The following is a 20311-nucleotide window of genomic DNA, read 5'->3' as shown; positions in this document are numbered from 1 at the left end:
GGAGGAAACAGAAAAAATTAAGGATAGAACTGGTTTAACTGCATTTAGGTAGGTTAGCATTTGATGGCACTGGGGCATCTGGGCAGAATTGTGACAGATAACCGGAAGAGAAGCTTTAAAATGTGATAATGATTTCCAGTCCTTGTTAAGTGGGAATCCTGGTTATTATTTATTAATTTTAAAAGTATACCACAGTACACACACTCTCTCTATACATATGCATATAAATCTCTAGGTGGTTTACACAAAAGCTATAAAAAAATGACAATCACTACCACCAATAAAAGTTCCTTAAAATGTGGTAAGAACACAAAACTGTATAGCACAAAGAAAAAACAAGCATTGTGCAAAACAAAATAAACATTAAGAAGTCCAGGAAAGTTTAGGTCAGGCATCCCCAAACTTGGCCGTCCAGATGTTTTGGGACTACAACTCCCATCATCCCTATCTAACAGGACCAGTGGTCAGGGATGATGGGAATTGTAGTCCCAAAACATCTGGAGGGTCGAGTCTGGGGGTGCCTGGTTTAGGTGAACATAATCTTAAAGAAGTATTCGAAGGTATTGCTGTTTCTGCCTCACAAATAACCCAAGGATGGGTGCTATCGCCAAGAAGGCTCACTTCTTAAGCATTGTCAACAAGTAACCAAGTGGTCACAGAACAACTAGCAGGCTCTCCTTTGAAGATCTTAAAAGACTGACTTGGTCTGTACCAGGGGAAGCAGTTTGCAGAATATTCTGGTTCCCAAAGTTTTAAATAACAACAACCAAACTCTTCTGAACATGGCTCAGTAGATAATAGCCAGTGCACATCTTTCAACACTGGTGTAACCTGTGTAAAGCACTATGGTAGCTGCATTTGGTGCTAGCTGAAGATTCCAAAGCAAGTACAAGGGCAGCCCCACAAATAGCACATCACAGTAGTCTAACTGTGAGGCTATCCATGCATAAACTACTGCAAGGCTATCCCTCTCCAGGAATGGTTGCACCAGTCAAAACTGGCAATGTGTGTTCTGAACCACTGATGTCACCTGATCCATCACTAGTGACAGCGATGGATCTCAGGGAAATCCCAAAATACACACTTCCTCCTTCAGAGGCATTCCTATCCAGCGCCTTCATTCCTTTATCACAGCTAACACTGCCACAGCTGCATTACTTTAACAGAGGTTAAGGTAGGAGATGGAAATTTACTTCAAGAGGGACAGGCATGGGGACAGATCTCCTAACTGCAATTGAGAGAAGCCTCTCTCTTGTTTGTCTGAGGCCTAGCAGAACTTTTCACCTATAAAAAGATAAAGAGAGTCTGCAAATCTCCCAAATTTTGATCCTGCCATGCAATGCAGTCATACCTCGGATTACAGACGCTTCAGGTTGCGTTTTTTCGGGTTACAGACCTGCCGAAACCCAGAAGTACCGGAATGGGTTACCTCTGTGTTTCGCGCATGCGCAGAAGCACCGAATTGCAACCCGCATGTATGCAGACGCACCGCTGCGGGTTGCGAACACTGCGGGTTGCAAACGTGAATCCCGCACGGATCACGTTCGCGACTCGAGCGTCCACTGTATCCATTTCATTCACAGCCGACCTAGACTGGCTATAATGCAAACAGTACAATACAGCACATTTGTAAAATGCACTGGATTATGAACCAAAAAGCAAGCTGAACTATATATACACTTACCTCACTGGCTCTCTTAATTATTTTATCATCTATATCTGTAATCCCCATCACCATGACGACTTCCTTTCCAAATATCTTTGTCAGTATTCTTCGAATTATATCAAATTTAACATAGGAGCTGAAAGAGAGGGGCGAAGGCACATGTATTACGGGCCTCAGTCGGATATGAAACAGGTTGGTTTTATGTTAAGTAGACATACTGAAGCTAGGATTTTATTTTTTGCTTCAGAAGCCTCAGCAGAAAGACGAACACCTTGTTAAAGCATGAGGCACAGTGACCCATCATATTTTGGATCTCAGAAGTGAATTTTTCTCCACACCAGGCTGACTCCCCCCCCCCCCCATCTTTTCTTCCAAGCCTCACTTGGGTGCATTTAACTACACTTCTTATTCTGCAGGATGCTGATAACTTGCACTTGGCTAAATCCTCAGGGTTACAGTTCTAGTATTCCTGCTCTCTGCTGAAAAACAGCTTGATGCTAATGTACTCATTAGAAGAGTTTCTACTACACAAAGCAAGAGTCTATATTGAAGCTGGCTGGTGCAGAACTAATTCCGACAAAAATAAATGAAATTTTAGCATGTGAAAGCTTACCAAGCATGCCCAAGGTGTGCGTGGTCATAGACAGTAGGTCCACAGCTATACCTGTGAATAAAATTAAGATCTACTAAGAAAAACACCAGAAGGCGTTACATAATGATCAGTTTCAAAATTCACATCAACCATTACACAGTTGAGTAAGGAGGGTGAAGCACATGACCTCTGAACCCACTTTAGGCACAGTAGGGAAAACTAATCCCCCCCCCCCCCCGGAAAAAACCAAGTCTTTGTTAAGCAAACAGTACAAGGTTCCTGGACTTGGTCCTTGCCCACGCTCCTTAACTGCTGCCTCCTCTGTCAAGTTTGCCTAAAGCTTTCCGTTATTCTGTTCCTGGCCTTGCCTTGTTTCCTAGAGATACCCAACACCTCGATTTCCCCATTTTTGAACTCACACCTGTTCCATTCAGTGTCCCTGTTCTCCACCATGTCTCAGCCTTCTGCTTACTTGCACACCTTCTGAGAAATTGCTTCCCTACCTCTCTCAAAGTCTGTATCCATTATGCCATGGTGCAATTCTGGTTTCAGCGTATAGCTGTGAGCCGGATTACTGAGCAAGACCCCACAAAAAATCCTATGCACATCTAACTGTAAGTTCCATCCAACTTACTTCCACATAAAGCACCCAAGGATTGTGCCACAACTTTTGCTGGTTTTTAATATTTAGGTAAAGGTAAAGGGACCCCTGACCATTAGGTCCAGTCGTGACCAACTGGGGTTGCGGCGCTCATCTCGCTTTATTGGCCGAGGGAGTCGGCGTACAGCTTACAGGTCATGTGACCAGCATGACTAAGCCGCTTCTGGCAAACCAGAGCAGTGCATGGAAACACCATTTACCTTCCCGCCAGAGCGGTACCTATTTATCTACTTGCACTTTTTGGCATGCTTTCGAACTGCTAGGTTGGCAGGAGCAGGGACCGAGCAACGTGAGTTCACCCCGTCGTGGGGATTCGAACCGCTGACCTTCTGATCACCAAGCCCTAGGCTCTGTGGTTTAGCCACCCACGTCCTAATATTTTAATATTTAGCTAGACCCAAATGTACTGCATTACTAATTACTAGCTCCCCTGGGAGCTTAGTTTCTAACTGAAACTGAAACATCTCAAAAGGTGAGACTTTTCCCTCTTCACTGCTGGGGGTGGGGGGCGGAGAGGAATCCATTTTATTTACCTATTGACCTATTTATTATTTACCTATCCATTTTATTGCTAGCTATGAAGGTGTCCCGGCAAGGGGGGGGGGGATAAATTAAAAGGAATAGGAGCACAATTTTCTAAGTATTCTAACCAAGTCACCACATCCGCGTTTCGCAGGATGAGAGGCTCTTTCCTTCTGCTCAGGCTGTTGTACGCCTGGATGCCGCTGTCCCGGCCCGCGGGCTTGATCCACTTGGTCCCGCGCTCCGGACCACCGCTGCACCTCGCTCTCCGGGAAGCGACGCCCAGAAGATGCTTGCCTTCAGCAGCTGAAGCCCCTTCGCCGGCTGATAGGCGGAGGAGGGCCAGTCTCCCATAACGCCTGAAACCCAGACGCGGCGAGCAGGAGGAGGAGCAGCCGGCGCCGGCGCGCCAAGGAACCAAGAAAGCGCGAAACATGCTCCTCGACGGCGGCCCCCGAGCCTGTTTGGGGCGCTTTGGGTTTGGTTTCCCGGCTCCTCTTTACAAATCAGCTGCTTGGCGCCCAGGCCAACAACGCCACGGGCTGCGGCGCCCGCATGGTCGGGCTGCAGAAATGCAATGAGGAGGCAGCGCGCCTCCTCCTTGGCGTAAGGAGGGCGGCGCTGCGCGGGCGCCGGAATCGCTCGGAAGAGGAAAGGGAGACGCGCACAGCCTGCCGCGCCTGTAGCAACAGCCGGCGCCGCCTGTGCGGCTACAGCCAGAAAACCCAGCAGGAAAAGGAGGAGCCTTCTCTGCCTGAAGCTGGGAGGGGAAAGCGGAGGGAAGGAGGAGGCGGCATTTGGGTTGCTCGCCGCCCTGGTAGAATAGCGCCTCGGCTGCAATAGCTTTCGCATTCCCTCCTCTCGTCTCTTCTTCCAAATCCCCTTCTCTCCCGGTTCCCACCGACCTTGGAAATAGCGCGACCGTCCTTAGCAGATAAAAGTATAGCTTCCGATGCAATGCGTCCTTCAAGGAGACTGAATTGCTGGGGCGCGTAGGCTTCCTTCCTCTCCCTCGCCCCGCGACTTCCTTTTTTTTGAAGTCGGTGGAACGGATCTGGTTAGCACCGTAAAATGTAAAACCCCCGGAGAGCTCCGAGCGCGGGCGACGGCGGCAGTTGGTTTTAGCACTAGCCTCGCTCCCGATCTGCAAAGAGCAAGGTTTCCAATCTGAATGAGCATCGCACGGCAAAGTTATTAAGAGGAACCAGGATCTTAATTTTTGGAATCTTTTTTTTTATTTTATTTTTTTTTACAAAGTGCAAGGTATAGGGGAGGAGGATAAATTTGAAAGAAAGTGTTGTTATTTTTTATTTTTTAAACCATAAAATATAATTTTATTTATCGAAATGAAGCAAAACCTACAGTAAGATGGGAAATAAGGCACTCGCTCTCAGTGGAAGACTGAATGGGGCAGCTGACAAATCATGTGAGCCTCAGAAAGTGTGTTATTTGATTACTGCAGTACTTATTACTGTATTGCCTTGTAATTATAGGAGAAAAAATAGCCAGGATTCCTACAAATGCCTAAACATTTCCTGGTTGTTAGTATTTTACATCAGTCCACTTGTTCCTTGGGAGAAGATCCACAGACAAGGCTGATAGCTTTTATTGGGGTGGCCAACCTAGAATATATTCTTGTCAATGGCTCATTTACTTCATTTTGCAGCCCTTGGACCTCTACAGCTCAGTATTTTTTAATTGTTGAGTCATGTAGATGAGTATAGACATGTGTTCTGTGCTGGTTCTTTGTTGGTCCAATTAAGGCTGCAGTTCGAGACACATTTACTAGGGAGAAAGCTCCAGAGAACACAGTGTGACATACTTTGGAGTAATCATGTGCAGAAATGGATCACGCTACAACAGCCAGAATGGCCTCTGAAAGTCCATTTGTCCTTGGTCTTGTCGATGACAAATTGGCAGTAGGTTTTTGCCAAGTGGGGTCCCAACCAGGTGTTCTTGGTAACTCTTCCCCAAAATTGGATTTTACACTACTCCAGCCCCCAACACGTTATTGAAATCAGCATCTCCCAGCAACAATACAGTTTGGGTTTTTTTAAAGGGCACAATCCAGACGAAGGTAAGCATTTTTATCTTCGATTAAATTCAGTGGTAGTCCAAAATCACATGTACTTTTAAAAGTGCATTTAGTCATAACAAGATTCTCACAAGCTGAATTTGCCTGTATGCGATTGAACCTCTCACACACATACAAGAAGCACTGAGGGTTCTGCAACCAGACAAGGAAAGGGGCCCACAGGTATCCTATCATTTTCTTCAGGATTCCTGAACGTAACCTGATAAATTTTCCTGCAGTCATGTCACCCCCCCTACCCACCTACCAAAAACTGACGTGACTGCAGGAAAATTTATCAAGTTACATGTGAGTTCAATGGGACATGCTCCCAGATAAGTGTGTACAGATTTGCAGCCTTAGTCTGAATCCAATGCTTTATCTTTGTATAACATGTTCTGTTTCATTGCATCTAAACTCTTGTGTGCAAAAAAAATAACATTTACTGTAATGCATATAGCAGCTTAAGAGAACACAATAAAAAAATATGATTTATGTTTTGTCTAAGTCAACAGCATTATTTCCGTTAAACTGGAGTAAATGAGGCTAAATTAAGGGGCTAATCAACGGGTCTAATTGCTAGTGGGGAGAGGGGAGGCCACCCAAGTTGAGAAAAATCTTCCTGCCCCAGACTGTACTGTGCTGTCCAATAGACTCTGATTATAGAAAGGGTATCAGGCTTTGCCATACAAACACCCTGCAAACCTATACTTCAAAGTAAACTCCACTGAGTTCAATGGCGCTTACTCACAGGTAAGTTTGTCTAGATTCAGAGCCATAGTTTCTCTTGAGTTCCAGAAGACTCTAAAGCACTGGGCATCGTTTTTAGGAAATCCTACTTTGTTTCGCTTTCTACCAGACAGAACTAAGATGCAGGGGGGAGAGAAAGAGGAAAGGAAAAATTAACAAATTACAGGCTGCAGATTCCGGGAAGCGAAAGGCGGGAGAGGAAGGGGGGGGGGAGTGTGTCTTTCGTGACTTAACCAATGGGCTTCAAGGTTTTTTAGGGGGCTGATGTGTGGGTGTTTCTTGCTTCTTACATGTACAGTAATAGCCATTGTTGCCTGGTGCAGAAAATGCAGAAAGGAAAAGTGAACCTTCCTGCTAGCCGGTGGAGACGTGGAAGACAACAAAGCACCGTGTCTTTTGGGAGAGCTCCTCCCCTTCTACCAGCGAGATCCACCACTATTTGATCATGGCTTCAGCAGCGGCGGATCAGGGAAACTCTTATTAAACGAGCTTATTGGGGCAAATCCAGATCCCTGTTCTTGGCAACGGGTTGTGAAGGACATAGCATAGAATAAAAGAAGCTGCTTCCTTTGGAAATCTACCCCCCCTCCCGCATCGCGTTTTTGAGAGGGAAAAGCCGAGCAGTTTGGAATGGATACAGATCCATGCTTTTAAGGGAAGGCATCTCTTCCCACCGCCCTCGCGGTTTTGGCGATGCTATTTCCAGAAGCTGAGCTAAGTAATGAGCAGCGAAGGTGGCTGCTGATGCATCTTCCTGACTCTCCTTTATGGTGGGCGAAGAGTTTGCTGCAGATCGTAATGGTCCCTGGTGATCAAAGGCAACGACTCCCGTCCCTCGCCTGCCGGATTAGTACTCTCCCCGCCCCCCCATGTGGGCACTGCCGCCGCCACCCCGCTTGCGCAGAGTATGCAGGTATCCCCGTAGTGCCGTTCAGGAATACAGTATCGCACTTTCAAAAATGTTAGATCCGAGACAGCGGCTGCTGCGCATTGCCCGTACTTTTAAGAGAAGCCGTTTGCAGGAAGTCGCAATAAGCTTACTTTCTTGCTTTGCTTTCAAAACAACAACAACAAACACGTCTGTCTTGTCTATTTTTATACAGCATCCCAGGCTACAGCGTGCATTATTTAAAACCCCAAGTTTATCCTGCCGACAACCCAGTGTTGTTGGTTTGTGGAAAGTGCTCACAAAACCCCAGTTGTGAAAACATTTTGCCTTTTCCGAGATCTATAGTGGGCGAGAGCAGCCGGCAGCAGGAAGCAAGTATGGCATTTGCTACCACTTTCCAGCTGCAGAGGCCTTTTTTATTCTACTCCCGCTCCCGGCCACGTTTTCCCAGCGATCCCAATTCACCCATGTGCCCTAAATCGCAACGCCTCTTTCGCACCAGCAGCACGCCTATTTAGGAATGCTTGCACCAGCTACTTCCATTCCCAGGCTACGGGGAGTGGGTGAGGAATACATCTGAATGAATTAACACCGGCAAATAACTGCCGGGCGCTAAGTAACCTCGTTCCCCACGCGTCCCCCTCCTTTTGTTTTCTGCAGCCGAGTGTGCCTTGGTTTTCAGATCAGGCAACCTTAAAAAGCAGTGGGGGATTACCCCTATGTCGGGACTGCAATGGCCACAACCCAGGCGCATGCGGCCTGCGGTGCGGGAGAGAAAAGAAAGAAAAGGCTGCTGGGAAATGTAGTTCCCTTTCACCTCCCGCTTCGCACCCTCCATTTTCTCGTTCCATGGATGACGGTGTGCGCATGCGCTACCGCCGCCTTCCTCGTCGCTCGCTCTCTTCCGGCCCCCCTACCTCCTCCCCCAGCACCATAAACCCGCGACCTCCCATTGGGCGGCCGAAGCGGAGGGGTGGAGCGCGAGGCTGAGCCGCGATTGGCCAGAGGCTCTGCCTTTAACTTGGATTATAGTTCTCGATGCGGTTGCTCCGGTTATTAGTTTTCAAGGAGGGAAAGGAGCAAAAAAAAAGGCCGCCTCTGTTTTAAGCGGGGGGGAAAGTCCTGCGAACTAAAGGGAAGGGTGCATGTGTGTAGAGAGCATCGTGCCTTTCACAGCCCACCCTCCCCACACAACACGACACGACACAACACAACACGCCTCCCTTGGTCCTTGCGTTGTCAGAAACCGGGGCTCGCTCGCAGCAATCCTGGCCATCCTCGGGAGTTTCACGCGTTTCCAAGCACGTGTGCAAAAGCGACAGGGTTAAAGTCCCTCCCCCTTAAGCGGAGGCGAACCCCCCTCGCAAACTCGCTCTCTTGCTTTGCTTTAAGTCAAGCAGCAACAAATAATGAAGGCACGGAAGGCCGCCGCCGCTGCCCTAAGTTGCTGCCACCCTGCGCTGCAGCCGGCGCACGGCTGGATCCTTCGGCACGCATGTGCATTCCCTGAAGCCGCAAGCAAGCCCACAGTTCCAACTCTCCCGTCAGCTCCATGCGTGAGGCACGTCTGCATCGGTGGGGGAGGAAGAGTGTTTTGCTCTCGCAATGCACACGACACCCAGGATCCGCGCATCTCAGCAGCGAGCGAGCTGCCTGCTTCCTCCCCCCACCCGCGCCTCCCTCACTTCCTTCTCCGCCAGTAGCGAGGGAGGGAAATGCAACGATTATATAGACAGAGAAGCACATCGAGCGCCTCTGCTGTTTAGTGTCGCGGCGGGGGGGGGGGGGGGGGTTGGTGGTGGTGGTGTTCAAGGTAGATGGGAGTGGTGCGCATGCGCCCTGGGCGGCGGGGCTGAATGTTTCCCAAGTGTTTGAAACTGGTATTTGGGTTTTCCACGTTGGATCAAGTGCGGCGCGTAGAGGAGAGGCTGCATTCATACCCACCGGCGGAACAGGAGCAGCAGCTGCATTCGCCGAGAGAAGCTTCTCCTCCCCTTCTGCCTATCAGTAGGCAGAGCAGAACAGATCGTATTTGTCTTTTTTTCTTTTTTTTTAAGCTTCCTCTCCTTTCCCCTCCCGTCTCTTGTACACACACACACACAAATCCCTCTCCGATTGTTCGTACCACCTCCTTGGTGAGTTACCGACAACGACAGCCATTCAATCAGCTGCTACGGCTGCTCTGAGGCTGTAGGGACTCTCGGGCTGTGTGTGTGTGTGCGCGCCTGCCTTGCCTTGCCTGCCTGCCTTTCTACTCTGGGAAGAAAAGGACTCAGATGTAGCTCTCTCTCTCTTTTTTTTTTTTCCTTTCCCCCCTTTTTGGAGTGGGCTCTTTTCTCCTTTTTTTTTGGTGAGATCCGAAGGAACAGGAGGCGGAAAAGAGAAGCGGCGAGGACGGAGACTCTGCCATTGGGGGCTGCTGTGTTTGAAAGGAAAACTCTCGCCCATTTAGGGGTGAGAGGAGGAGGAGAGAGATATATAGATATATATCTATACTCACAATTTTCGGCCGGATGAAAATGTTGAACCCTGCAAACGGAGAGCAGCTTCATTTAGCGAACTATGTGGAGGATTACCTGGACTCCATCGAATCTCTGCCCTTCGATCTGCAGAGAAATGTCTCCCTGATGAGGGAAATTGACGCCAAATATCAAGGTAAGTGCTTTTCTCCTTTATGTGTTCGTGTGCGGGAGAGTACGTAGAAGCTACATAGATGATGATGATATTATTTTGCCTTTTCTGCAGGGATGATCTCTCTCTCTCTCTCTCTCTCTCTCTCTCTTCACCACCACCCCCTCTCCCCGGTTTCATCCCGAAGCGGATGGCAAAGCTTTGAAAATCTTATTTATTTATTTTGTGAGAAGGCAAGCAGAAAGCAAAAGGAAAGAGGGGCGAAAAGATTCGAGGAGAGGCAGGAGAAGGGGGCTGCTCTGCAGAGATAGATGGAGGGGTGGGTTGTATGTGTGTGTGTGTGTTTTTCCCCTTCCCTCCCCTTCCCTTCCTTGGGGCGGAACAAAAGGTCTTCTTTGGGGCTCCTGCTATTAAGCAAAGACTTTGCTTTTTAGGTTTTTTGAAAAATTGCTGGACAAAAAAGGCGGCGGCAGCAGCAGTAAGGGCAGAGGAGGGGCTGGAGGATCAGGACGCATGGGGCACTGAGGCGGCTGTTTCTCTTTTCTGGGTTGAGAGAGTATGTTTTGTGGGGACAGCGGGACAGCAGTGTGTGTGTAGGGGGGTGTTGGAAGAAAGAGGGCAAAAAGAAGGGGGGCAGCGATCCCAGTTACAACATTGAGGAATTTCTAGCCTTCGCAATGGCTGTAGTAGGAGAGAGGGTGCTAGTAAGGGAGGGGAGGGAGGATTAGATAGAGAGTGGAAGGGGGGGTGGGCAGGGCTTGTTGCCTTCGCTTCTTCTTTTTTTTCAATGGGCATTTGCTTTTAAAACAGCCCTCTCCTGTCAAGTATCTGTAAACCGGGGAGCCGGGGGAGAGAAAGAGAGACTATGGAAAGGGAAAAAGATTATATAAATACTGTGTGGGTTGGGGATGTACTGCTTTGCTGAGTGACCCCCCCTCCTTCCCTCCCCCTCTCTCTCTTTTTCTTTTCCTCCCTGTGCTGAAACTCATACAGTATTTTCTAGCCCTTTTTTGGCGGTGAGGGGAGGCGAGGCTGTCTTCTCCCGCACTCGTCTGCAGCTGGGGAAATGGTGGGGGGTTTTTTTAGTTATTGAGGGGGCTCGAAAGATCCTTTGTCACTTGGTGCTGAGAGAGGTAAAAGGCGTGGGGGGGGGGGTTGGAAAGAGTGCCACTGCTGCCGGTGGTAGAGGTGACACAGGGGTGCCCGTTACACATTCAGCTCCCCCTTTTTTCTCCAGGGGCGAGGAAGGGGGGTTGGAAACCTGGCAGGCTATTGCTGTGCTTGTGAAGCGGGGGGGGGGGGCGGGGAGAACGCAGCAAGTATCCATTCGAGACCTTTCGTGCGACGAGTTTTTAATGTGTCGTAAATAGGGAGAGAGGAGAAGCGCGAGATAAAGAAAGTGACGAAACATCAAAACTTGAGGGCTTGACTGCGTGGTTAGGGGATGAGGAAGAACGGGAGGCGGGAGGCTGGGGGCTGTTGTTTTAAAGGACAAGGGCGGGCATTTCAACCAGCTACAAGCACTCCGTACTGCGCTAAAGGGAGGCACCTTCGCGCTTCAGCTCTAGAAAGAGTGAGAAGCGCCGTCACAGCGGCTTTTATACTCACCGTCATTACCCTGTTGTGCCCGCCCCGCCTCCATTTTCCCATTATTGGCCAGAGCTTCCCTCATGAAACAGCCGTGGCCCCGCCCTGATGCCCAGGGATTGGTCCCGCTGAATTCTCTACGAAGCCCCGCCTTCTAGTGTCGCTGACGAAAGCGAACGGTGGAAACCGGGTTGGGGAGGGGGAGAGGGAGCGAAGGAGAGAGAGAGAGAAGCAGTGGGAGGTTTGTTGTAATAGTTCGAACTGCCCCGTCCGTTTCTTAGCCTGTGATTGGCTCCTCTAGTTGCAGGAAACGTCGGAAGCTAATGGTGACTGACAGGTGGATGTGGAAATATGAGGGTCGCAGTAAGCTCCGCCTTTAAACATCTGATTGGAACGTTGGCTTAAAGCGGGTGGAGATTCGCTTGGGGCTTTCCCTTTCGATTGGCGGAGACGCTCTTAAGGCAGAGGGCGGGCTATTGAGTCCGAATCTTTACTCCGTATGGCTTGCTTCAGTCTGAGGCGGGCACTGCTTGGATTTGCCGGGTGGTGATTGGCCGGCCGAGCGGATTCTTCAGCTCGCGTACGTTCTGCTGAGGAAGCCGTAAAAAGGCGGCGGGGGGAGGAGAGAAACGGCTCTTAACACGGCCACTTCCCTTCTAAGAACAATGGACCCCGAAGACGCATCCCGTGGGGAGGGTGTGGCCTCGCTCCCGAAAAGGAGGGGGCGGGGCAAGGGCGGCAGGCGGTCTCTGGTTGGCTGAGGGCCCGGGTAGGTGGGTGTGATAAACAGGACCCTCTTCCAATGGCTCAGTGGGCGCGGAGACCCTTTTTTTTGTGGTGAAGGGGCGGGGCATGTAGTTACTTTTTTTTAACCCCTTCCGGCTCTTCGCCCTGTTGCTTTCCTCCTCCGGCATTTACCATTAGCAATTCTGTTTTATTTTATTTCTTCAGGTTTCTCACCGTGTGCGCTTTGGCACCAGGAGGTAACCTAAACAGACACTCTTGTTGTAAAAAACAACTCTCCCCCCTTTTTTTTGTTGCTCCGTTCCTTTCACACGTTACGTGTTTTGGTACACGCGAGACACCTGCTAAGCACACGTCTTTTAAAATGCGAAGCAACGGAAGTTGTTATATGTTCCTTTTTTTTTTAACGACAAGCTTTTTAATTAACTTTTCAAATTTTGCAAATTCTTTTAAACAGCATTCAGCACCAATCTCTCATATCCATGACTTCCCACCCAACCATCCATGGTGTTCTTTTCTTACTATTTAAAGCTGCTATGTTACGTTTTACCCGTTATAAACATGAATTCAAACTTATTAAACTACCAATTCTCATATATGTTATATATCTACTTCTACCCCACCCTTTTCCCTGACTGGAAAGGCTGTGCCCAAGACTTACCTGGGAGTAAGACCCAAGCTGATGCCAGTGAAGTTGAGCTGCACCTTGCAATTTGCCCAGAAAGAGCGCTTGTTTACTTAGTATGCACCATGTTTTTAAAATAAAGCTGCAGTCCTGTGCGTATTCAAACGTTTTAAATGTTGATTAAGCGTTTTGGGTAATTGACCTTTTTTTAAAAAAAGTAAAAAGAGATCTCCAAGGCAGCTCACAAAATACAATACAAAACACCATAAGCAAAACAGAGGCAAGAACAGCTCATTTGTTAAGCCGCAGATAGAAAACAAGCAGAATAAAATCAGAGCATTCCCACAAACTGTCTTGTCAGCCCTCTGGAAAAGCACAGCTTTTGCTTGCTGGGCAGGGCAGGCCTGTACACAAAGAACCCGGTGTTAAGTTGGGTGTAAAGCAGGGGTTGGCAAAAAATTTAAGCCGCAGGCCGGTCCACTGTCCCTCCGACCTTGTGGTGGGCCAGAGAAGTGGTACCCGGGGGGGGGGGAGCTGGAAGAAGAGGCGAGGGGGGCAAGTAGTCCTCCCCATGCCCCAGCCACTGCGCTTACCTTCCCAGGGGCTGCCGCCACTGCTGCTTCTCATGGGTAGGCAAAGGGAGCTCGTCCGCTCTGCTCTCTGGCCCACAGGAGCACCAGGGTGGCAGTGGCAGGAAGATGAGCGGCGCGAAAGGGTTGGTTCCGGAGAGGGACTGCTTAAAATGGCGCTCAGCCAGCTCAGCCGAGCCCCCTTCCTCCTCTAGGCAGGGCAGGGAGAAGCCAGGAGGAGGGAGGGAGAAGACATCGCCGCGGTGTGTGTTTTTTTTTGGGGGGGGGAATGGCACAGCCCGGAGGAACAGAATCCCCACGCCAATCCACGGACAGTCCGCGGACCAGATCCTAAAGGCAATTGGGCCTGATCCGGCCCCTGGGCCTTAGCCTGGTGTAAAGTATGCAAGATCCAAACTCCATTCTGGAGTTAGGATAGAGATGATAAAGAAAACAGGAAGACACAATGAGAGATAAAGGAGGTGCTGTGGGATTGGTGGAAGTCAATGTCTTGTTGTTGTTTTAGTGTTTATAATATTAACTTGTAAGATATGGATTTGTTGTTGTTGTTGCTTTCTTTAGTTTTTGAATGTTGATTTTTGTGTGTTGTGTATTGTTATTTTTCAATATCTTTCATGTTGTTGTTGTGTGGAAAATACTATTTAAAAAAAAAAAAATTTAAACTCCATTCTGGAGCAAGTCTACCACTGGTTGAGCTGGCCTAACCCTAGCGGTTAAATAGAGCTTGAGCTATGCCCCTTTTTCCCTGACTTAGTGCTGGGCTTCCAGTTCACAGTGAGCATGCTGAATGGGCTTAGGGTGCAGCCTAAATCTTCCCACCTGTCAGCCCAAGCAATGCCCCTTTTTGAGGACTTAATGCCTGCTTGACACCCGCCTAATGGGCCCATTCTGAGCTAGGGAGATATGCAGGCCTATCTGGGCTGAGTAGGGGATGGGGCTGCACTAGGAATCTCCCTGCTCAGGCAGAGATGTGTTAGATCCTAGCCCTGCTCGTCCCAGAACATCTTGCTATAAGACTACTGCCAAAGATAGTAAACATAGGGTGGAGCTAGCCTCCCTAGGAAAGGAGTTCCATTATTTTGTTCTTACTGTAGCTATATGGGACATACAGTGGTACCTCAGGTTAAGTACTTAATTCGTTCCGGAGGTCCATTCTTAACCTGAAACTGTTCTTAACCTGAAGCACCACTTTAGCTAATGGGGCCTCCTGCTGCTGCCGCGCCGCCAGAGCCCGATTTCTGTTCTTATCCTGAAGCAAAGTTCTTAACCTGAAGCACTATTTCTGGGTTAGCAGAGTGTGTAACCTGAAGCGTATGTAACCTGAGGTACCACTGTATTTCAATGCAACTCACCTCAGAGTACCCGTGTTTAGAATCCACACTTTAAAGTGTGGGAAGTTTTATGTGTCTGTCCCCCCCCCCAAAAAAAAACACTTTTGATGACATATCTGTGACAAGTGCTGTATTATGCATGAGGTTGGGAAATAATATAATCTTATCCTTTCTTCACAGAGATCCTAAAGGAGCTGGATGATTATTACGAAAAATTCAAACGGGAGACGGATGCAGTACAAAAGAGGAGGCTTTTGCACTTAATACAGAGAGCCCTGATCCGGAGTCAAGAACTGGGAGACGAGAAGATCCAGATTGTCAGCCAAATGGTAGAAGTTGTTGAGAACAGAACCAGGCAAGTTGACAGCCACGTAGAACTGTTTGAGACCTGCCAAGAGACCAATGACACGACTGGGAACAGCGGCAAAACTAACCAAGAGAAGTCAAAGAACGAGACAATCACTCAGGCCGAGAAGCCCAACAACAAGCGGTCCCGGCGGCAAAGAAATAACGAGAACCGAGAGAACGCTTCTAATAATCACGACCACGACGATATCACCTCAGGAACTCCTAAGGAGAAGAAAGCGAAAAAGTCCAATAAAAAGAAGCGGTCCAAGGCCAAAGCAGAGAGGGAGGCTTCTCCAGCCGACCTCCCCATTGATCCGAATGAGCCAACCTATTGTCTGTGTAATCAGGTCTCCTATGGAGAAATGATCGGCTGTGATAATGATGAGTGCCCAATAGAGTGGTTTCACTTTTCGTGTGTGGGACTCAATCACAAACCAAAGGGCAAGTGGTACTGTCCCAAATGCAGAGGAGAAAATGAGAAAACTATGGACAAAGCACTGGAGAAATCTAAAAAAGAAAGAGCCTACAACAGGTAGTTTCTAACTGAGAGGATAATAAAGCAGCGAAAACAAATATTTATTCTCTTTGTCTCACCTTTTGTGGAGGTGCCAGGATTGTAAAATGTATATTTTTTAAGGAGGTTGCGAATCAAAGCATTCTTGTGATAGGGATGGCGACTGAGGAAATGTTTGTTTTTTCCTTTGATACAGCTGTCAACAAGAAAACGGTTCTTTGGGCCCAAATATACAGTTAGATGATAAAGAGTTGGCACGTAAAGTCTGGGTTCATCTTTATTAAAAACATACTTCCACAAGTTGGTAAAACTGCCCATGAAAATGTAGATAGTAAACATTTATTGGATAGCATTCCTTTTTTTTTCTTTTCTTTAAATGGGAATGCTGTTGCTCTTTCCAGAAAATTGTTCTATAGTCTGTTAAATAAACTAGCAGTGCATTGCAAACTTGTCCTAAACACATCAATCAAATCCATTATAAGAGTGTAGTATATTTATGCCCATTGATTTCACTGGGCTTAAGTGCACTTAACTCTTGAGTTGGATTATGGCTGTTTACTTGGAAATAAGTTCCGATTTTTTCCAGTCCTAGCTACTTCTAATAAAGTGGTTTAGGATTGCAGCCTTACACCCAATTTTAAACAACTTGCTGGGAATTGAGGACCATTTCTTTCAATGGGACTTGCTTCTAAGGGATGTGTTTAGGATCAGGGTGCTCATTTCTTCTGGTGACGATCAATGCAATAGCAAAGAAGAGGTTACAGCATGGGTCCTGTTACATGTCAGACTCTAGCAGCTCAATAACAAATGTTTAACTTACAAGTTACAAGCTTATTTTTTAAAAAAAATGTGCAAAAGGTTAAATTTTACACAACATATTTTATATACTGGCCAAATACCACGAGGGCCTTTTTAAAATGATTTAGTATATTTTGTATTTAACCAGGAAGTGGTTTAGTAATGAAACTTAACATAAATCAAAGCTTTATACTGTCACAGATAATAGTGTAGCAGTCTTTACTTTGTATAAGTTGTAAAAAAATGTACATTTTTCAAGTGGAGTTGCACTTAACTGTATTATAATTGGAAATGCATCCACATGACATGGTGTAGCCAATATGCATTTCTCTCTGTATGTATGAAAATTGTACAGCTGTGATATTAAGGAATAAATTAAACAAGTTGGATAGGCTTGTTCACTTGCTTTCCGTTTTCCTCCCCATTTCTTGTGTTGTGTCTGCTCGATTGTGAGCCTCCAGGGGAGGGACTGTCTTATCTTTTTATTTACAGACAGGGCTTAGAACAGCCTTGTACGCAAGAATAGTTACTATCATGAACATTTTTTAACAAGTCTGCTAAGAGGCTTGGGGAAGGGGCAATGCCTTCTACCAAGCAGGCTGGCAGAGGAGGGATGGATCACTTTCGCCAGCACATTAGCTATCTGTGCTGGTTGCAAAAGATGGGGCTTGCCTTCCTTTTGCAGCCAACATGGAAACACAAAGTTAGCTGGCAAGAGGAGGAACAGAGCAATCAGTCCCCACCTCTTGGTTAGTCCACTATATTAACATGGCGGCTGGAAAAGACAGAAGTTCACATCATCCATGACCAGCGTGGAAACCAAAACAAGCTATCACAGAAAGAAGATCACTAGCCTTGGATGGAATTAAATATAAAACTGACCTAGGAAATTAATTCCAGGTACGTGATACGCAGGTTCGTAAAGATCCAAAGCAACATTCGTGCAAAAGGTGAGAGAGCTGGCACTGCACAAGCTAATCTTGTTGCACAAGTGATAGCGGGGTGCCGATGCAAAAATGTTGTATACTAACACGGCACAATGCTTCTACCAGCCTAAGCAGCCTGTTGGATTTGACTGTTGCACCACATTAAGGACGAGGCTCCCACTAGTGGCGTGACCGTTGTGCTAGTGGTTGCCACAGTTTGATCCCTTTCGGAGTCAATATATAGTTCTACTCCAACGCCTTTCATTGTAGGAGTTGTGCACACACTGCTGCTACTGCTGCATTTCCCTTTCCCAGGTGCCTAACAACTACCACTTTGATTACCCATTCACAGCTCCTTTATCCATCTCTTCTCAATCCCTCCTGGCCCAATTGTATTGGCCAGAATGCAGTCCGTCCCTTTTCCTCATCCAAAACAACCTGTACTTGCCAAAAAGTGCAGTATTACTGCCACCACTATGTCAAGGCTCCATTACAGCCAGTGTTTATTCTATGTATATTTAAAATTTGTAAAAAAATTATGCCTCTATACCATTTATGGCTTCTTTTAATTCTGTTAAGGAGTCATGGGTTAAGTCGCCATTCATTGTAGCTTCAATATGCAGCCAGTAGCTGCTAAAGTTAAACAATAGTTTCAGTAATGCCTGTTTTGAGACTTTGGGAGTAGAAACTGATACAAGATTTGTGCCTTCTAGGTATGTGTTACTGTAATGGAGCTTGGAGTGATTTTCACCAGGGTTATCGTGTACAGTGTCCACAAAGTCTTATCTCACAATGCTGTTTGGGTGTATAGAGTGCTAAAATAACATTACTGCTATGCAAATATCATCTAGGAAATTAAACTGATGTATGAACTTCATAGTCACTTCACGCTGGTTTATATGCCAAGGGGTGCTCCCCAAAAATATGGCAGAGCTGAGCTGATACTTTTACATGACACTTCATACCTCTGGGAAATTAACAGACTGGAAAAGATCTGAGGTTCTGCTCATATATTTCCCACTTGGAACCTCAGAAGAGGTCCCTGTTGAGTTGAAAGATCTAGTAGCAGCGTAACAACAGCTGTAAAAAAGACACTTAAAATAGAAGTCTGCGGGATCTCCCAATAAAAAATTAAAATATATGCAGCTCTCTTTCCTACTTTTCATTGGGGAAGATATTGCTGTTCTGATTTAAGCAACTCTCCTTGCCTAGAGATAGCTGTATATCTTCTCATCCACTTTTCCTAGTAGTTTTTTGTGTGTGGAACAAATGCAATAACCCCCCCCCCCAGCAGACAACATCAACTCAATTGGGTTAACTTAACCTAGCAGCAGCCCCTGCCCCAAAGAAAACACAATGCAACCAATCAGTTGCTACCAGCCATGCCCTGGGCCCCCTCTGATCTCTTGCTCTGCCAACAAAATCAAGATACCTACCCACACGATGCTGACGCAAAAGCTTGGCTCATATATTACCAAAAAAAGAGAAAGTTTATTGTTGCCCCCCCCCCCCAATGCCTCTTTCCTCCCCTGTCTCTCCACCTCTCTTGGGAAGTTACCTGCTAAAGCACAATGATCACTAGAGGAAACTAATGTCATACTAGGCTTATCACACTTGTTCCAAAGATCGGGACATGGGCAGGCTATTACTGAACAGATACACCTATGGCAGTAAATGGCAATATTTCCTTAAAAATATAAAAATAAAGGGAAAGATTTTGCAGTCACCTGGGCTACAGTCTTGTCCTTGGTGATCAACCTTCATAACGCTTGGAAGAATTCAATCTCTAGGCAGACTGCATGGCTCCATAAACAAAATCAGACAATCTGACTCGCAATCTGACTTCCATTGGGTAGCTTAGAAATTTGGTTCAAAGTTAATTTTAAAACTGTCATGCCTTTCTTTGAGAGTGTTAGGCATAGGCGCTTAGCAATTTATCAAACACTGTCATGCTTGAAGTTCTATTTCTCTTCTTAAGAGACGCCAAGTAATTGCCCACTGAAATGGCAAGGCAGCAGAAAACATAAATGATAAAAGGCAAGCAACTTAAAACTGCAGGAAAATGTTAAGGGGATATGAAAACTGTTGGTGATTAAACTGTTGGTGATGTGATATTATGGAAGGCACTTGAATTAGTAAATTGTTAGTAAACTGCTTGGGGCTGAACCCCCCAGCCACCTGCAATTGGCCCCACATTAATTCCCTAGAGCTTCCCATCCCTATCCTATTTCATTACTAAACTCAATTTTAACTTTCCCAAACCAATTTCTAAAGCCACTTCAATTCTGCAGCAATACTGTGCACCCATTTTCACCCCATGCTGATATCTGTTGCTGCATCTTTAAGAAGCATAAAATCTTAAGAGTAAGCCTTTCAGTTAAGTTCAGCTGACAGGTGTTCGTAAAATATTGGAATAATGGTAAAGTTGTTGAGCTGCTTTTTTTTTGGAAACATCTCCTCCTCCAAAAATGTAAGCTTTGGGGGATTTTTAAAAAGCATTTTTGAAAAAAAATTGCCCTACATGCCATACATCCGGGTCTTCCCGGACATTTTTGCCAATTTGGCAAAAATCTGCCTGGATGTCATTTTTAACACAATTTCCAGGAAAACCTAGACATTAGGCAGCCCTAAATTATTACATTGAATAGGCAGCTTCATGTTGAAGACAGCATGTGGTACTAGGAGTGAAATACAATGTGTGATAGGATATGGAACATGGGTTTGAGACAGAAATATCGAAGTTGGAAAAAGATTTACTTCAAAATAAAAATAAAATGCTCTCCAAAATGTACAGATTACTGCTGGACTGGGAGGTTAAGGATGAAGAGGTCAAAGAAGTGATGATCAAATGGTCAAAGCACTTTGGTTATTCCATCCAGATGGATGACTGGGGGAAATTATGGCTAAAAAACTTAAAATTCACGGCTTGCTACACAATAAGGGGATTTTTAAAATGAAAATTCTATATTGATGGTACTTGACCCCCAGCAAATTGGCCAAAAAACCAAGCACTATTTTTTCAACACAGCTTCGAAATTTATGTTGTGCCCTCACTTCTTTGTGTTG

At 46.6% G+C, this 20311-nt stretch overlaps 2 protein-coding genes across 7 annotated transcripts in view; one reads left to right on the top strand and one right to left on the bottom strand.

The window, feature by feature from the left end:
* CARS2 (cysteinyl-tRNA synthetase 2, mitochondrial) overlaps positions 1–4146 on the bottom strand; it is a 42961-nt gene extending 38815 nt beyond the window's left edge. For 2 of the 4 annotated variants that reach the window (XR_013392672.1, XM_077927673.1), the window contains exons 1-3: positions 3570–4141; positions 2280–2330; positions 1685–1802 (exon numbers count right to left, since the gene is read on the bottom strand). Coding sequence is in view for 2 of the 4 variants with exons in the window: in XM_077927673.1 (XP_077783799.1) it covers positions 1685–1802; positions 2280–2330; positions 3570–3877 (477 nt within the window). In the remaining 2 variants the exon portion in view is untranslated. Of the gene's footprint in view, positions 1–1684; positions 1803–2279; positions 2331–3569 lie in introns of all 4 variants that reach the window. The other 2 variants (XR_013392673.1, XM_028728132.2) reach the window with 2 other exon arrangements.
* Positions 4147–8959: 4813 nt separating this feature from the next.
* ING1 (inhibitor of growth family member 1) lies at positions 8960–16725 on the top strand. Of its 3 annotated transcripts, none has more exons than XM_028728133.2 (2): positions 8960–9806; positions 14840–16725. In XM_028728133.2, exons 1-2 carry the CDS (start codon positions 9665–9667, stop codon positions 15541–15543), a joined length of 846 nt encoding a protein of 281 aa, XP_028583966.2. In that variant the 5' UTR covers positions 8960–9664; the 3' UTR covers positions 15544–16725. The 3 variants fall into 3 exon arrangements, with proteins under 3 accessions (XP_028583966.2, XP_028583968.2, XP_028583969.2); XM_028728135.2 differs by lacking the exon at positions 8960–9806 and adding an exon at positions 11926–11949; XM_028728136.2 differs by lacking the exon at positions 8960–9806 and adding an exon at positions 12036–12138.
* The last annotated feature ends 3586 nt before the right edge of the window (positions 16726–20311 follow it).

This window comes from Podarcis muralis, chromosome 4, assembly GCF_964188315.1.
Source record: "Podarcis muralis chromosome 4, rPodMur119.hap1.1, whole genome shotgun sequence".
Taxonomy (NCBI): domain Eukaryota; kingdom Metazoa; phylum Chordata; class Lepidosauria; order Squamata; family Lacertidae; genus Podarcis; species Podarcis muralis.
Note: the sequence above shows the minus strand (reverse complement) of the source record. Positions and strands in the feature narration are given on the sequence as shown.